The sequence below is a fragment of the Lycium ferocissimum genome, chromosome 3 (genome assembly GCF_029784015.1).
Source record: "Lycium ferocissimum isolate CSIRO_LF1 chromosome 3, AGI_CSIRO_Lferr_CH_V1, whole genome shotgun sequence".
In the NCBI taxonomy this organism is placed as follows: Eukaryota; Viridiplantae; Streptophyta; class Magnoliopsida; order Solanales; family Solanaceae; genus Lycium; species Lycium ferocissimum.
Window position 1 is genome coordinate 16916085 of NC_081344.1, and position 18381 is coordinate 16934465.

Below are 18381 nucleotides of genomic sequence, written 5' to 3' on the forward strand. Positions count from 1 at the left end.
AACTCATCCTCAAAACCTTGCTAAATATCCGTTAGCTCAATAACTATAAAATCTTCCCCAAACGCAACTTATACTTTTCCCCCTTGACGAACCTAGTTTCCCCAAGTCATAAAACTTAAAATCTTATTGCACATACTTTACCGAATGCCCTTTTATAGTCGTGAGAGCTTCATGTTTGTCTTAAGCTTGCGCTATTCTATTTACGACATAAAATTTTTGAGGTGTAACATTTATACATTCTATTCACAAAATATTAAACAGATCAACTGAGTCTAGTGATACCTTTGTTCTTCTTTTCATCTATGATGTATTCAGAATACAATTCCCTTGAGCAAGCAGCTGGAATTTTACAAAGAATACCATAAGAAGTTGGTAGTGATTACGGGGAAAGTAAATGCCACATCGAAAATCAACGTTTCAACTCACTCAGTTAATGCAGGAACCAGGAAGTAGTGATTTTGTTCAAACTTACTATATTAGTCCTCTGCTTTACAACTTTACACTACTGATTAATTCTCAGACATCCTCATCAAGTCATACACCAAATTCATTGAATAGCGGGTCAGGTTAGTGGGGCGAGTCACTAAATGGTAAAAATGGTGAGTTTATATTAAATAAGGATTTAACTTTTTAAAAAATGCCACCTCAGCAAAAGTTGACTAAAATGAGTTGAATGACTTTTGTGTTATAAAGATGAAAGTTAAGTGACTTTCAGTTACAAATAAAGTTAAGTGACTTTTGTGTTATAAAAATGAAAGTTGAGTGACTTTCCAATTATAAAACAAAATTAAGTGAGTTGAATGACCTTATGAGAAATCAACTCATAGAATAAATTAGTTCATCTTTTAATTTTCTTTGTGAGAATAATAAACCCCTCATCATATCCCACCATTCATGACCCATTTTCTATTTCCTTCTACAATCCAAGTCTTTCAACCTCTTATTAAAATAAAAAGTTTTTAATATGAAAAAATAAAATAAAGGGAAAAGGGTCAAAAATGTCCCTCTACTTTGGTAAAAGGGCTAAAAATGTCCTCCATTATAAATTTGGGTAAAAAGTACCCCTTCCGTCATTAAAGTTTTCAAATATACCCCTGTAGTAACGAAAATTCCCAACATAATCTGATTTCATTTTTAAACCCGCTCCATTTAAACCCGACCCGACTACATAAAAAACACATATCCGACCAACTTGTTCCCGAGTCCTACATCCGGATGCGCGCTAGGCACATCACAAAATATTACTATGTTATCACCAAGCTGTAGTCTAGGGTAACTCTATATGGGTTTTTTATTTAGTTGTAGTCACTAAATTATCGGGTTTAAAAATTAAATCGGGTTATGTTGGGAATTTCAATTAAGACAGGGTTAAATTTGAAAACTTTAATAACGGGAGGGACATTTTTAACCCAAATCTATAATTGAGGATATTTTTAACCCTTTTCTCAAACTAGAGGGGTAAATTTGACCCTTTCCCTAAAATATATGCTCTAATTAAAATAACATAAAACACAAAGAATAAACTAATTTTATATAAAATATAGAAAAATACCAAACCATTTTTTCCTTCTTCTTTTCTAGAATAAACAATCTAGACAATTGTTAATATGACACTACTAAGTACCATGTATGATATTTACAATATTTCTATTCTAATCATACGAACCAAAGAATAATTATTTGGGAAAGAGGAAAGTTCGAGGAAAGCAATCTAAACTTATACAAGCTTCTGCGAATCATTTCTTCGGTTGTAAATAACTATTAAAAGTTATTTCTTGAGATTTAACAAATACTGTAATCAAACTACATTATATGATAAAAAAAGTTAGTGTCAGTCGCAAAATAACTTTCGAAAAAAGCAACTAAACAAAAATGTCAATCGCAAAATAGCCCTACTACTAACAGTACCTCACAGCGAAAATCTTCTTGATTATGGTTGATTGGAGCCTGGAGGATGATAATACACACAAGCGTAACGAAAATATGCTAAAAGAAAGCGCGACCAAGCACGTAAAATTGAAAAGGAAGATTTGAAAACAATTTTTTTTTCTTACCTTTATACAGTCCTCGCCTTTTTACACATTAGTTAATTCAAAAGCTAAAATTCTAAGGAAGAGAAAATATAATTTTGGAATGAGGGTCTTCATGAAACAAAATCTGAATTTATATAGGCAAAATCATCACCTACATACTCAAAGCTAAAACTAATTTAAACTAGCTGCATATACATTACCTGCGACTCTAATTCACTATATGTGGAATGCCGTTTTATATCTCATCGTGAGATGTAATTTCGATGGATTAGTAACGAAAACCAAACATAGTGCAAATATTGAAAAACTTGCAACAACGTGATAGTTTAGGATTTATTAAAAAATAACTCATAATTTAACCAATAAAATTTAAGTACCCTATAAATACAGTTATAAATAACTTATACATAAAAATTCTTTACATAGAACACCCGTTTGGCCATGAGAAATTTTCACTTTTTTCCAGAATTTATTTTCGCTCTATTTAAAAATTAACATTTGGATACGAAAATTTCAAATATAATTTAAATTTATTTTTAAAATTTTAAAAACACCTAAAACTATATTCTAATCTTTTTTACTTTCAATACATTAAAACAATCAAATATTATTGATAAAAATTATAACCAAACACAATTCCACCAACAAAATTTCAAATAAAGTGAAAAATATTTGTTTTACGTGGCGAAAACTTAAACTGTTGAGGTCACTAATAGGCGGGTGCGCACAGTGGATTTCAGCTAAAGGCTCATTCTAGGGCTTTATTAAGGAGATCTATCTATAATCTCAGATTCCTCAATTTGCACTCTAACAATGGCGCCTCTTCCAGCACCATACTCAGGAACTAGCACTCTTGCTCTCGTAACTAATCTTTTTCTTTTTTTTCTTCTACACTTTGATCCATGTACTTCCATTTCACTATACATATCTGAATATAATTCTCGTTTTTTTTTTTTTTTTAAATGATTTCTTTAATCTTGAAATATATAGGTGGCGCGTGCATCAGCATTCACGTTTGGACTTGCTTATGGAAGCATTAAGCTCAAGTATCTCAGGGTATAGCTTCCTCCCCTTTTTAATTTCTTTATTTTAGATATAAGGGGTTGTTTGGTTTGAAGACAAGTTATGTTGAGATTATTTATGTTGAAATTAGTTATTTTGGTATTATTTCTTATTGATTGTTTGGTTTAAAGTTGTTTGTTTACCAAAGTACCCTCCACCTTATTTAGTAGAAAAATATTTTGAGGGACCTCAGAGCTATTTTTGTCATTTTCATTATTTTATCCTGGGATAACTAATCCCGGGACTGTTATTCCACCCTTTGCCAAGGATAACTTGTCCCGGTACTACTTTTAATCCTGGGATAAGTTATCCCAGAATTAGTAACCAAACAAGGGATAAGGCAGTACTAAATTTTTATCCCATCACTATTTTTGCTTATCCATTATATCAAACCGTCCCTAAGTAGTTACTTAGGGGTCATTTTGTAGGGTGTGTAAGACTAGTAGTACTTAATAGGTTGTATTAATAATGTTGGGATTAGTAGTGCTGGGATTAGTTATGAGGATATTATTTTTTTATCCCTGTTTGGTTTGTTTTTACTCCCCTCCGTCCTAATTTAAATGTCTTAGTTCGACGGACACAACGTTCAAGAAATATAGGGAGCCTTTTCAATGTTGTGGTTCTAAATCAAAAAAATGTGGGTAATGTACTAAAATGTCCTTTGAATTTTGTGGTTTTAAACTTGTCATGTATGGTGTTTGAATTGTCAACTTACTAAATATAGAAAGAAACATTCTTTTTGGGACATACCAAAAAGGAAAGGAAAACACTTAAAATGGGACGGAGGGAGTATTAAATAACATGCATTGCATAATTTTAAATAGTACTAGATAGGGTGTATTAGTGTAGGAATAGTACTTGTATTGTTAATGTCATGAGTTACTAAGTATAAGAATAATACTCAATAGGGTGTATAACTAATATAGGTATTAGTTTTACATAGGTTTGAAAATGCTACCAAACAAGGAATTGAATATTACCAAAGCTAAAACCAATATTATTTTATCTAATACCTGCTACCAAACAACCCCTTAGGGTACTGAAATGAAATGGGAGCGAGATTGATATAGATGAATTATGTAGCGGACTTTATCTATTCTGAGATTGAAGCATAGCTGGTTGACCAATTAAATCTTTTGATTCAAAAATCTTTCCTTCCGATTGATTAATACAGATTTTGACACGGGGTTCGTTCATTGGATATGTTACATGAAATTACTTATGTCATGTGATTCTTATGATTCACTTTAAGTTTCACTTACCAGACTTTTAGTGCCTCATGTAAAATGAGATGGGCATGCATGTAATGCAGAACAGACATAGAAGATTTATATAACCAGCCTAGATAGTTTAGGATTGAGGCAAAGTTGGTTTATTGATAGACTTTGAAGTGCGACCTGGCTTTTAACAGTTCCATATAAAATTAAATGGTCTTTTGAATGGAGCAGAACAGATATGTAAGATTCATATAGCCAAGCCAACCAGTCTGGAATTGAGGCATAGTAATTGATTTTTCTTTGTTGATGATCGTGAAATTCGACTGGAGCCAACTGCAGCTTTTGAAACTCGGGGATGATGGGCCCGCCTCTCTATCCTTCTCCACTTAAATACCAGAGTTAGTTTGCTTGGCGTGAGGCTCGAACCTGTAACCTAAGACACAAGTCCTCAACCTTTACCAATTGAACTTACCCCTGGGGGCTGGTTAATTGCTGTTATGTTTTCTGTTTCCAGATGTGATAGCAAGCCCCGTTGAAAAATTCCTAAGTAGACGAGTGGAACAATTGCTAGATATTGTTGTTAATGAGGTGACTAATAAGACAAGATTAACACCCTCATATCCTAAAGTAAAATTGTATATCGGAACATAGAAACTAATCTTTCTTCAAAGAACCTGATCAGCTTCAGATGGAATAAGTATGAATTCAAGGACTGCTGGAGAACTAGGTGTTTTGTCTTAGAATTCAAAACCGATGTAATGAGCAAACAAGCTGAAAATCGAGCCACTGTGACTTTTTTGTGTAGGACAAGTAGATTCCTCTATGAAAATGCTTTCTGCATCATCAGTTATGTCTCAGTGACTGATGATGTCAAAGTTATGTTTTGGGTTATTTGTAGTTATGATAGACCCGAGCTCTGAGAAAAGTTACTTCTAATTGACATCATTCTTTTGGGATGGTGTGGTAAGTCTAAATCTGTTGAATTAAGTTTTACTCCTTTTGGCCAGTGCAATCAAATTGATCTTCAATCAACCACTCGGTGTAGTTGGGGCAAACTCGGGGGTTGGCCTGGTAACCCTCGGGGTTGGCAAGTGGCAATTGACTTCAGCCTTATTCCTAAGGTCTCAATTTACCCGCCGGGTGCAAACTTCGAAATGAACAAAACACTTGTGGAAACTTATCGTGTTTAAGGGTTTCTGACACCCGGTGCTTAATCAAAAAAAAAAAAAAAAATTACTAACCATATTCACTAACCCTATTTAGCCATGATCTCTTCCAAATGAACAAAACACTTAAAACTTATCGTGTTTAAGGGTTTCTGATTTTGCAATACATCAGCTGGTTCTGCAGTGTATTTTCTTATTTCTCGACTCTCTTGGTCTCTCCGCACGCCTGAATTTCTTTTTCCGTTCAGCTGCTGTGGAACTAAGTTACTCGGACTCGGATGCGGGTGTCCGATACGGGTGCGGATCTAGATATCGGATCCTTCATGATCTAAATTTTAAGATTCGGGGATACGGATCCAGTTATGGATACGGGTGCGAAAATTCAAATATCTAAAAATAGAGTTATCAAACCTAAATTATGGAATATTATGTGGAAAACTTGAGGAAAAAATATTGATCAAGAGGAGAATCCCTAAAGGAGATAAAAGGAAACAGAGTGACATAGAAATTTTTATATACAAGGTATTCCATTTTCTTCAATTTCACCTTAGCTTTAGTTTTGATTAAAGAAATCATTGAATCTGTCTAGAATTTCTACATCGATTTTGGTCAAAGTATCCAAAATCGGCTGACCAAATCGGGTACGGATCCCACACCCACACCCCTGTCGCGTCGACACGGGTGTGGCACCGAAAGTGAAGAGTCCGAGTAACATAGCTGTGGAATGCTAGTCTTTCTACTTTGGCTTTGCTGTGAAGATTTTAGCCAAACTGATCCTCCAACTATCCCATCAATTCTTACATGGTTGATCAGTAGACCCATATAATCCTTCAACTTTCTAGGCTTGTGACGAAAATTGTCAAACTTTAACTGGGTTCATCAACTAGAGACAAACTACTCAGTACTCACGGTGCTGCTTAATGTAAATGCTGGTTAAAAAACTTCAATTGGAGACCACTTCTTTCCCCAATCTTGTTTGAATCAACAGCACTCTAGATTTTTAGACACAAGATTGATGAAGCAAGATTGATGAAGCAGTCATGTACATTTAGATTAGTATCATCCATTTCCTGAGTAGAATCCACTCTTCTCCTCTCTTTCTGTATTTTAAAAATACACATATCTTTACATTTGGCATGTCCAACGTAGCCAAAACACAATTTCGATTAGTACAATCCCTGATCTCGATATCTTACAGTTGTAATTGGGCAACAACAACTCCTCAGTCCCAAACAAGTTGGGGTTGGATATATGAATCCTCACTGACCTTGTTACTCCATTTAAACTCATATCAGGCCAATATTTTTTTTTTTTTTTTTTTTTTTTTGAAATTGGTAACGACTTAGGCCAATATTATATAAAATAGAAATAATAAGATAAGTTAAAAGAAGGACTACAAGATGTTATATTTCTATTGACGTATAAATCTCTGAAAGGTTAAACAACTCTTAGAAAAGCATAAGACGTAACATAGAAGTGCTAACATGGCTAAAACATATTCTCAACTACTATGTATTACATATCTGAAAGGCTAAATAACTCCTAGAGAAACATAGAACGTAAAATAAAAGTTTTAAAATGACTAAGTATATTCTCAACTAATAGACATCTCCTATGTAGATCTTTCCTTCTATTGTGCTCTATCTTTCGCTAAGTCTGCATGAATCTGAAGAAATTGTAGGTCCTTTGAGCTAATTTACTTTTAAGTGATTTTAGGTCTACCGCATACTGTTTTGACATCTTCACTCACCATGGTTTCACATCTATGGACCAGTGCATTTGAAAAGTCGACGTAGAACATGACAATACTGGCTTAAGCGACCTTCTCTCTTTTCGGTCTCTATTTGCTTCTTGAACCTTCTCGTGAATGTGGTTATTTCCTATCTTGTTTAGTCTTGTATGATTGCACATTCATGTTAGCATCTACATCTCAACGACACTCATTTCTTGGATGTGTTAGGCCTTAGCAGCCTAACATTCACTCCCATATTACAATTGTAATTGCAAATGAGGACAAAATGGTAGGCTAAGATTTTATCTGTAACTTTTATGTTGCATTTTTAGTTTCAAAAAAAAGATTTTGTCTGTAACTGAGTTAGCAATTTATAGGAAGTTTATACCCATACCTCCTCTCCCCCCCCCCCACCCCAAAGAAAAAAGTGCTGCCTAGCAATGACGTGACAGGCTTGGTAAATAGAATGATAATTTCGGTCACTTTAGATAATGGACCAAGTGAAACCAGAAGGATAGAAAAATAGAGTTTATGCATCACCATCTTTTCTCTGTTCATAATATTCATCTCTTCGACTGCGACTGAAACTTAAAAGAAGCAAAAACACATGAATATGGACACCAGGATTGTTTTTACTTGATAACAGAATAGCTGCAGTCAGGGCAGGCCCATTATCCACTGAGTTTCGAACCTTATGCCACTGGGGCATGGGGATTTCCCAGTTATCAAAAAAATAAAGAAGAATCTCCATGTCTGATAATAATTGAACACCAGCTAAGTCTACCTCCAAGGATACGGGTCATAGGTCTTGCTGCTTATTTGCTTCAAGAACTAATCTTGGTGCTCTCTGCTATTTTTTAAACGAATGCTCATCACCTTTGCTGAGACGTATCTATTTGGGTTAGTGAGCTCCCCCATCCCCTTGATAGTGGAGCGGTGCTCTATTTGGGGTTTTCCCAAAATCTCAACTGGATTTTTTTGTTGTTAATGCCACCTAGGAATTAAGTGGTGCCTTGTGAGAATATCATGTTGTTTTTGAAGTTTCTGTGCCACTTATCCCTGCATCAACTGTTACTATTTTCGTCTTTCGACATAAGGATGTTTGTAATGGCGGTTAATTCTAGCTGATTTTCCTTTTTCAATCAGAGTAATTGTGACACTTGTTTCCCTTCTGTCTTTTTGCTAGGCGAAGGCCAAGTCTCAAAAGAAGGCTGAAGCTAAGGCACATCATTGAAAGATAGCGTATGGTGGATTTGCTCTCATATGAGGATTAAACTTGACTTTTCGCCTGATGCTTAGGATCATCAGATTCTGACTTGTAGCTGTTCAATTTTGTGTTGAGAGCTTTTGAGTTTTGTGGTTCAGTAAAGACCGCATCATAGATCTGACTACGAAATAATCTTCTTTGTTAGACGGAACACCCTGAGGTGAAAACAGCATAAGTGATGGTTGTCCATTAATCATGAAGATATGTTGATTTTCTGTCATGCAGACTTCAACATGAATCGGACATGGAATATGATTATATACGTGAAAAATCACTAAATTTTAAATAAATATTATATTCTAAACCCATAATTTCAAAAGTCTAAAAAGCTTAGTGATAAGAACTTCAAAGATTGCACCAGGTTATCAAGATTAAATCTTAGATCCATCTCTGATTAAGGCAAGCTTCATATGTGCTAGATTGAAAAAAGGTTGTTCAAACAGTATAGTGTAAATCCACATGATCTCATTACAGTATTCAGGGAGAATACAATTAATGTAGCTCAAATTTGCCATACATAATTTTATTGAGCTGCCCTTAACATTCCTACTAGCTTTGATCAGGTCCGTTGGTTCGAATTGCTGGAGATTGATGTAAAAATCAACGGCACCGAACTCACTGTTCTCGTGAAGGGACATATGTATGGATTGTGAATGACGACGTGCGGCATTAATTGTTTGGATTATCCGTTTAAGGGTACTGTTTTCGGAAGGTATAGCACCATGAAAATATAAACGTAAAATATGCAGATATTTTGCATATAGTTTTTTACCACTTTATTAGAATTAATTAAATTACATTTTTACCCTTTTATTATCACTTTGCTTTGGGTGCAATGTGTGGACGTCAAATCTTGGGCAAGAATTAGAAACATATATAAGTAGCATTTGTAATTATTTAGAGTTTTATCTAATATGAATTTCAATTTATGATTTTCATTTGTTAAACTTCAAGGGGAACATATTTTTGCTAAGCTTCTTCCGAGCTATTATGACATTTAAGTTTAACCTCTTAAAGATAATTGTTTAACTTCAAAGGGAGAGCTAATGAAAAACAAGCAAATCCTCTTGAAAGACAAAGCGAAGGAGTTAATTAGATTCTGAAACTCATATCGGTGAGGGGGGAAGGGGGGAGGACAGGAGAGATACGTTATGTTAGTAATTTTAAAATAATATCAAAATGTCTATGATGCAATAAGAAAAGTGCACCTTAATTGAAAGAAAAAATTTAGAATATTATGATGCATTTGAAAAAATAAAACTAGTCAAGGAAATTGTATTGTTGTGCTTTGTTTGAAAGTATTTTATTAAAATGATCATGTTATAATGATTTGTTCACTTAGGGGAGGATGCACCATTTTAGCTATGGTTCAGGCGAAATCAATAGTTTGGCTAAGATTCAGTATTGTTAAAAAAATTGCTAAATAATTAAAAATCCGGCAACTCAAATGATCAATGTGTTTAGTGACATCGAATTCCCATAAACTTCAAATATGATATTTACCTTTAGTTTCACTTCTTCAAAAAGCGACACCATTTGTATAAAATCCTGCGTACGCCACTGAGTGTTGTGGCTAGCTTTGACACTAGGAAGAAAATACCATAACGCAATTGTGGAGTCTACTCTTGCCAATCTTGAAATGAAGGGAGCCAACAAAATTAAGGTCTGGAAAAATAGTGACAACTGACAAGCTTTGGAAGGAATGTGGTGCTTCTGCTTCCCTTTAATTAATTTTTCATCTCGCAAGTTTATCAACGAATATATTTATAAACTTGTGGTGTTACATAGACCTTATGAATATAGATAGTGATAAAATGTCTAAAGTGTAAGATTAGGTACTTGAATTTCCCCTAAAGCCACTGCAGTCATACGTCCCTATAACGCATCCGCATATAACAACAACTCTCTATAACAGTCAAATTTTTTCGGAACCGATTTTATATGTTAAATTTTACTTCTCTATAATAGCATTTCACCTATAACAGCAACAACTAACTTTATAATAGTACGCTCTTTGTAAAATTATCCCCCATCTAACAGCTACTTTTTTTGGTAATATAATAATTAACCGTCTTTATAAAAATAGAATAACTATGATTACCAATTATAAGTGTATAGATTTTGACCAAATATTTGATCCTTTAATACAATATTTATGACAAAAAATATCATATGAATATATATATATATATATATATATATATATATATATATATATTGTCATCATTAAAAGATTTTCCTTCGTTATACAAAGTGTGATTAAGCTTAGAATTTGACAATTAAAAATGAAAAATTAGATTTTATACATCTTTTTTGCCTATAATAGCAAAATATTATTTAAATATCAAAGTTGTTATAGGTGTATGCAATTCTCTATAATGGTCAAAAATTTCGGACCCAACGATGCTATTATAGAGAGGTTTGACTGTACTTTGCGACTTGTATTGGATTTGAAATCACTTTATTAAAAGCTCTAATCTCTCCGATAACGAGCTTTCATCTGCAAGAAAACATATACTCCTATGCAGTATTATATTTATCAAGAATATTACTTTTTTATATTTATTGTATTGTCTAAACATCTGTTTCCATGTCTTGTCAAGTTCAAAGATTGCTTTTATTATTACTATTACTATCGATTTAGTTTAGTTTTATTTATTGCAGTTATTTCAGTAGCTAGACTCCGAAACCGCCAAACTCTTGTTACAACCTAAACTAAATGAACATAACTAGCTTTTATTATTCTACGTTGTTTCTAAAAGATGGTCTGAATTCATTTAGAGTGAAGGAAAACTAGGTGAAATTAATGACACATTCATTCACCTCTCATTACCAACTTTGACGTTACTATTTCCTTCATCCTCCTACTCCTTTTCTATTAAACGGCCTCACAAATTAACCACTTCTTCTCCATTCCATTTCATTCAAATATTTCTCAAAGACATTAAATGGCAAAGCTGATGAGACTTGTAGACGATGTTATTGCATTTGTCACATTACTTTCCTTATTTCTTCTTATTGTCACACCAATAGCACTAGGAATCGAAGATTCATATGATTCGGACGTTTTCTTAGACGATATTGAGGGAAATTACAACGAAGATTTATATGATTCTTCACTATATTCAATTCCTGATGACTCTAAGCCAGCGTTGTCACCTGAGCCATACCCTGGATTTCAAATAGAGGTAGAGAAATGCTTGGAAAAGATTTCGGACGATTGTGGATGGATCATCTTCAGCAGGATCGTCGGTAGTGGATATGACGTCGATTTGGATGGGTGCTGCAGCCAGCTTTTGACATTGGGAAGGAAATGCCACAACACAATTCTGGAGTCTACACTTGCCAATCCTGAGATGAAGGGAGCCAACAAAACTTTGATGTGGGAAAATAGTGACCAGCTTTGGAAGGAATGTGCTGCTTCTGCTCCCGTTTAATTAATTTGGAAAAGAACTTGCAAGTGATACTGTTGTTTCTAATATCTTCATTGACAGCATATTATAACTGATTTCTGTAGAATATGGGGATACAATTTTTTTGAATAAAGTGGAGAGTTATTTACAATGTTTGCATGGTACAAATTGACAAACTCAGATTGGTTAAATTAATTGCAAGTTCTTCTCAATCTGTTCTTGAACTTGTTTAAGGAAAAAAATTAGAGTTGTTATTGTTTCTTGCTCTCTAGTATTCATTTTCATTGGTTCGGGTACTTTCTTTTTTAATATGACTAGTTTCTCAGCACGTATATGCCCTTGTAGTATATGACATTTTTAAAATAATTTCAATTAATGTTATTAATATAAAGCTTTGAGTAAGGATTATACGTGAAAAAATAATATGAAATTTAAGTAGGTTCAATAACATAATAGAACTGGGGTGTATTCGGTATGGAGGAAAATGTTTTCTTGGAAAATGTATTCTTGAAAAATAAGTGAATTTCTACTTATTTTCTCATGTTCGGTTGGGTAGTGAATAATTAAATTTCTTACTTATTTTCTCATGTTCGATTGGTTGGTAGAAAATATGTTTCGAAAAATACCACTCATGCTCCATCAAGCCCATAACACACTAACCCCCACACCCACTCCCACGCCCACGACCTCTCTCAAGCACCCATCTCACCCCCCGCCCCAATCACCACCCTCCAATCACTTCATCTTCACCCACCCCTAACCCACACCACCACCCACTCCAACCCTACCCGGACCACCACTCTATCCAACCCACCCACCTACCCCCTCCAAATTTTCTATTTCATATATTTATAAATTTTTTTATAAGGGTAAAATTAAATATAAAGTAGAAAATTCGGGAGGGGGTAAGGGGCGGCGGGGTGCGCGGGGGTGGGTCGGTGGTTGGGTGTAGAAAATCAAAAAAGAAATCTTTTTCAAAACATTTTTTGAAAAAAATTAATTTTTTTGGAGGGGTGGTGGGGGGTTGGGAGTGGGGGTTTGGAGGGTGGGAGGCGCGCGATCCTACCCCCTGTCTGGTGCAAATGGGAGCTCGGGCGACACGATCTCAGTCCTGTCCACTGTCCACCTGTACGAGCTCGGGGCAATATCTCTTAATGTGCCCTATCTGCCCACACTCGCCAACATGCACGGTCCGGCGTGAGTCGGCGAACGAAAGCTAATGAATTTTGTATAACCTCCGTGCTGACAGGCTTCCGATAATTTGCCCCGATGGGCCCAGAAATTTGACACACACATCGCGTCGCGGGGAACCGGATACACAGAATATACTGCGAACTGCGACCCCTCGAGAAGGAGTTCTTGAAAACCCACATACTTGGGCCTTTTTCTCTAGCTTTCGCATGGCACTGCATTTAATCCCTCGGCGGCAACACGGACATGCTCTACTACTGGAATGAAGCCCCGGTGGCTGGCAATACGGGGCGATAGGCGGGGGTCCCGGTGTTCAATCCCTTCGCGAATACGCCGGATCCTGCTCCCGATGTGGCGGATGGCCGAAGGCATATCGGGTGAGTGGAAACGGGACTCGTACACGCCCGATAGACGAGGTTTCGGTCAATATTAGCAAACTCATCCTTATTTCGGTCTCTCGAGTTCGCGGAACGTACTTGTTAAGTTTGAATAAGCGAACCCAAGTCAACGGAGAGACTCGGGCGCTTGCCGTACTCCACATATGCCCTCCACCATAACCGCATAACCGAAGCTGGAAGGACAAACTACACACCATACTTGTCTCACGGTCCCCGTCTCGCTGGAGCCTCTGCGTGACGATCGATGATGAACTCGTATGCGTCCTACGAATCGGTACCATAGAAAATGAAGGCTTCATTTTAGTGAACTTCAAAACAAGTCATGCTCTTCGCTAGTCATCACGGCCACGCAAGCCGAGCCTCGGAAAGGCCTCCAAAACCCGAAACTTCATCAAGCGAGGTGCTCTTCTTTACGACATCTGAATCTAGGAGCTTAAACTGTCCAGGACTGGGTTGCTTGCTTTCTGCACCACCTGTGGAACGGTAGTATAGCCCGGCTTTGTCTCGTGCAACCAATTTAGAACCTACGCCATAGCGTACGGTATGCCGGGGAAGAAGGCTGCACTCTAGTGGGATTTGGTGTTGTGTTGTTGGGCTAGTGCGGCTAAAAATGCGTCTCTGCCGGCCTCGTTAGGAACGGCGGAGGCACGGGATCGACGCTATTGGGACTCCGCCCCCGGCTAAGGGCCGCCCCTCACCCAGCTCCTACTGGCTCCCTTTCTTCCTCTCGCTGCCGCGCGTGTGTTCGCCATTTGCGAGAGAGTGAAGGAAGGATCAATTTGAAGATACCAATTGGAATCAAGTAGCACGAAAGAAAAAAAGAAAAGGGAATTTTCCTAGTGTCCGGTAGCCTCTTGAAGATAAGTACAGACGTCTCCGTACCGATCCGCAAGACTCTACTAGGCATGTCCTTGTACGACGAGATCAACGAACCTAAAGCTCTGATACCAACTCTATCACGACCTAACCCGCCGCGGGCGGCGCCCACGCTAACTCCTAATGGGTGAACCAACACAAGTCGTCTCTTTTCCTTCAAGTCTATCTTTATGTTAACTAATTTAATCAGTTATTACTCATACAAGCATAAGATAATCAAAATAAGTCATGCCATAAAATGATGAAGTAAATGCGGAAGTCCTAACCATTACAATTTCCCAAAATTCGAAAGTCATTGTACGGGACTCTGTCTAATGCAAAACATGTCTAAGGAATGAAATCTTTGTCTAACAAATAACCATAATGTCGGAATAGGAAATAGACATCATAAGAGGAAGATCTTCGGGCGTCGGCATGGATAAGCTCACCCTAAATCTATCGGCAACGTTCTCAATGCTAAATGTGATGGCGGGTAGCGATCCTACGTCACAATCTGCACTCAAAAAAATGCAGCAAGGTAGTATTAGTACAAATACTATGTACCGGTAGATATCATAGGCCGACTAAGATTAGTATCATGCATATCTCATAAAATCAATAGAATAAATAGGGAAGCCAATAGACATGACATCAATAAACCACAACAAGTCAGCCAAGGATAATCACAGATCAAGTCACCTAAGATACCAAAATCGAATTCACATAAACAATAACGGAAACCAGTCTACCACAATAACCATACTCACTGTACACACATGCTAACTGATGTCATTGCTCGATTAGTCATGACACAGAGACCTATAGTGTCCATGTACCACTCGTCCCGGATACTGCGGCATCCGGACACAGAGCACAAACCTCCGCTCAGAAAAGACCTCGAACGCGGACACATCGGTATATCTCTAGTTTCGGAATGAACCTCGGACGCGAGCCCGTAATCTAGATCACATTTGTGCCTTTCCATATATCTATACATATGATTATTTACTTTACACTGCATTATACGATACTCGGAATCATCATCCCACACCATAATTTCACTGAAGATCCTGTATTAACCTCTTATCACAACAACATCAAGCATGAATTCGGCACAGCTGAATAGGGGCACGATGTCGCGCTGACTTTTGATAGGGCATGATGGGCACCGACCACTTCCTTAGGGCAGCCGAACCCGGTTCTATAAATTATGCTACGTAATCTTCTTGCAGACTCTTAAATGCGTAAAAATGAGTGCGTAATGAAAGCTTTTAAAAAAAAAACATGCTTTTCGTCTTTCTCAAATCAAGTAAAATCTGTAATCATATGAAATTTGTAACATAATGCATAATGATACATCGACTATGACATTTCTGAGAGCCCGACATGTCATATCATTTCTGTGCAGCAAATTCTCTAACATAAATCAAGATACCATAACATGATACTACGACTCGGCAACACTCAGGGAAGAAGTAGACTCGCATAATCCAGTGGAACATCTTACACTATTATCCTCTACTCATCTGTATACTGCGTGGCATGGCTTAACGACATCCACGAAGGGCGTCGGTACGAATAATGTACTGAGTATGTAAGACATGAATAACAACATAATATAGATATGAAAAGGTAACATGGAATATGAGAGATAACACCTTGTATACGGATGGTAAAGCGGATATCTCGTGCACAAACTTTGAAAAAACATTTTATACATATACATAATGCACCGTACCCGGCCATTAAGGCTTCGGTGTCATATATATGGCTCGTACCCGTACGTGAAATTTCCGGTGTTATTATCATTAACCCGGCGTCAGGAGCAATATCATAGCGCGCTGCGGTGGTGTGCCCGTCTATGTGCCATGCCCGATGCGACTATAAGCGCGCGCGGTGTGAGAAAATACGTACATATATATAAAGCATGCGTGAGAGCCAAATAAAAGCTACGACTGTCGGAGTGGCGTAGAATAGGTAACCTCCGATTTATGTTATGGAAGCGATCTATCACCGCTTCTCTGCGCCTTGAAGGAACTATTATTATAAGGTGAGACTGACAGTAATGAATAAAATCGAGACAACTATGAAATAAGCTCAATAATCTCATAATAGCATTATTTGAGGACCTAAAAAACTTTTTATACACCAGTCTCTTTATTTGCATACTTGGATATGTCCAAAACTGCTCTGGAGTCTATATAGAAGTTATTCAACATCCCGAACTAAATAGAAACTTATTTATTTGCAACTGGGTCGTTTTAACCTTTGACGCTGCGGCACTTACTTATCACTTGTTGAACATAACATAAGCACTTATAACCAAAACATAATCATCCGGCTTTGAGCTTATCACGACTAACCTATGATCTGACTTATCGCCTGAAAATACGGGATGCGCACCACGAAACCTGCAGTCGCTCAATCATTTACATATAGGAGTTCAAACACGATATCATGCATGGCCCAAACGTGCGCTATACAGCAGATTCTGACACATCACAATCGACTAATCAAAGTCTAACTCAAGTAGACCGCAACCTACCTCAAACGTGAAGTACCGGAACAACTCGGAGTACGCTCTGCTACGACCCTTCCGTAAAGCCTTAGAACGCTCAATGTCTAGAAATTAGAATGCTCGATGAGTCCACGATTATTCTAGTCACAAAATCAATGTAAGACACCTTCCCTTTAGCCCGTTCCAGTGGGTGAATGATTTCTAGGTGTAAAGCAACCTAACAAGGGCCTTAAAAATCACTAACCATCAACCATAACAATATTTAATCAACACCCCAATTATAGCTTGATTCCCGTAGGTCAATTTGCCATTTTTTGGAGCCACTGAAAGTCTCCAATTCACTTAGTTCATGGCTCTAAGGTTCAATTCATGATTAGAGGAGTTAGCAATCTATTAGATGATAAATAAAGTGATAAAAATCCTAACCCATCAAGTATAGAAGTTTTATTAATTTCTAGAGGTTACTATTACTAATGCACTTCATTGAAAACTCAACAACATCAAACAACAATCACAAACAAGTCAAATTTTCATTCTTAGACTTATACAACCGAGTTTCTATTAGCTTGTTCTACCCTTAGAAAGGTTCTATTTGGTGGGGTGATCTTACATTTTCCATAACGATCGGGTGGGTCGTTATAGTCCTAAGACTAATATATATAAATGTGACCCTATTTTCAACTAGTTGTTCACATTTCTCTTGAAAATGCGTCTGCTGTGTTACGCTTGATTTGAAATTGAATACATTAAACAAGACCTAAAATTTGACGCTTAGCAATATTTATGCACATAAAACACTTATCAATGACAATATGAATCCAAAGTCAAGTTATTACCTCACATTTTCTCTTTAATCTTGAAACCTAACACGTAACGTGTATAATTTCAGAATTGTATACCTTATCACGAGTAAAATTTCATGCCAAAAGTTCAGTTCTGAAAATATTTTTTCATTGTCGTCCTGATCTTCTGATACTGTTTATTTAACTGGATGCATGTATCGTTTATCCTCCTTTTCTTTTCTTGTCTTGTGCCTGTGTCACTCGTCCAACTCGCATAAAGCAGCTTGCCTTCCAGTCCTTTCCATTATACTTATTCATAAACAAATTTGCTAAAGGATCTAACTGCTTTGCCGTCTGGAAAATTTTCATCTGTGCTTTGGGTTGTATTTGCTTCATTGCTTGTTGGGAATAATTTAGTTATCAAGTCAATTTTTTTTTCTCATACAACTTTATATCTTGGGGTTAACATCTGATAAATACTTTGTAAAGCGGGTCTCCAGACACCGTTTCATACTAAAATACATAATAAAAGGACAGCAGAAACTTAGTTTTATATCTCGATTTTCTTCAGTCAGAGTCTAGTCGCGTTATTTGAGTGGTAATCCTAGTACACTAGTTACATTTCAAGTTTTATGCAGATGGTTTGACAAGCCGGAGATCTCTTAAAAAAAGGTGAAACAAAAATGCATCTAAATAGGACCTGTCAAATCTCGTCTGTTTAGGCCCAACTTACATGAAAATGAAGTA

The 18381-nt window shown here is 36.7% G+C and overlaps 2 protein-coding genes across 2 annotated transcripts; both read left to right on the forward strand.

Annotated features, from left to right (window-relative positions):
* The first annotated feature begins 2745 nt into the window (after positions 1-2745).
* Positions 2746-8697, forward strand: LOC132049908 (uncharacterized). Its single transcript, XM_059440884.1, has 3 exons — positions 2746-2894; positions 3024-3089; positions 8397-8697. The coding sequence occupies exons 1-3, from the start codon at positions 2847-2849 to the stop codon at positions 8442-8444; spliced, it is 162 nt and encodes a 53-aa protein (XP_059296867.1). The 5' UTR covers positions 2746-2846; the 3' UTR covers positions 8445-8697.
* A 2573-nt stretch (positions 8698-11270) lies between these two features.
* On the forward strand, positions 11271-12125 carry LOC132050992 (uncharacterized). The gene has a single exon (XM_059442306.1). It carries the CDS (start codon positions 11426-11428, stop codon positions 11912-11914), a length of 489 nt encoding a protein of 162 aa, XP_059298289.1. The 5' UTR covers positions 11271-11425; the 3' UTR covers positions 11915-12125.
* The last annotated feature ends 6256 nt before the right edge of the window (positions 12126-18381 follow it).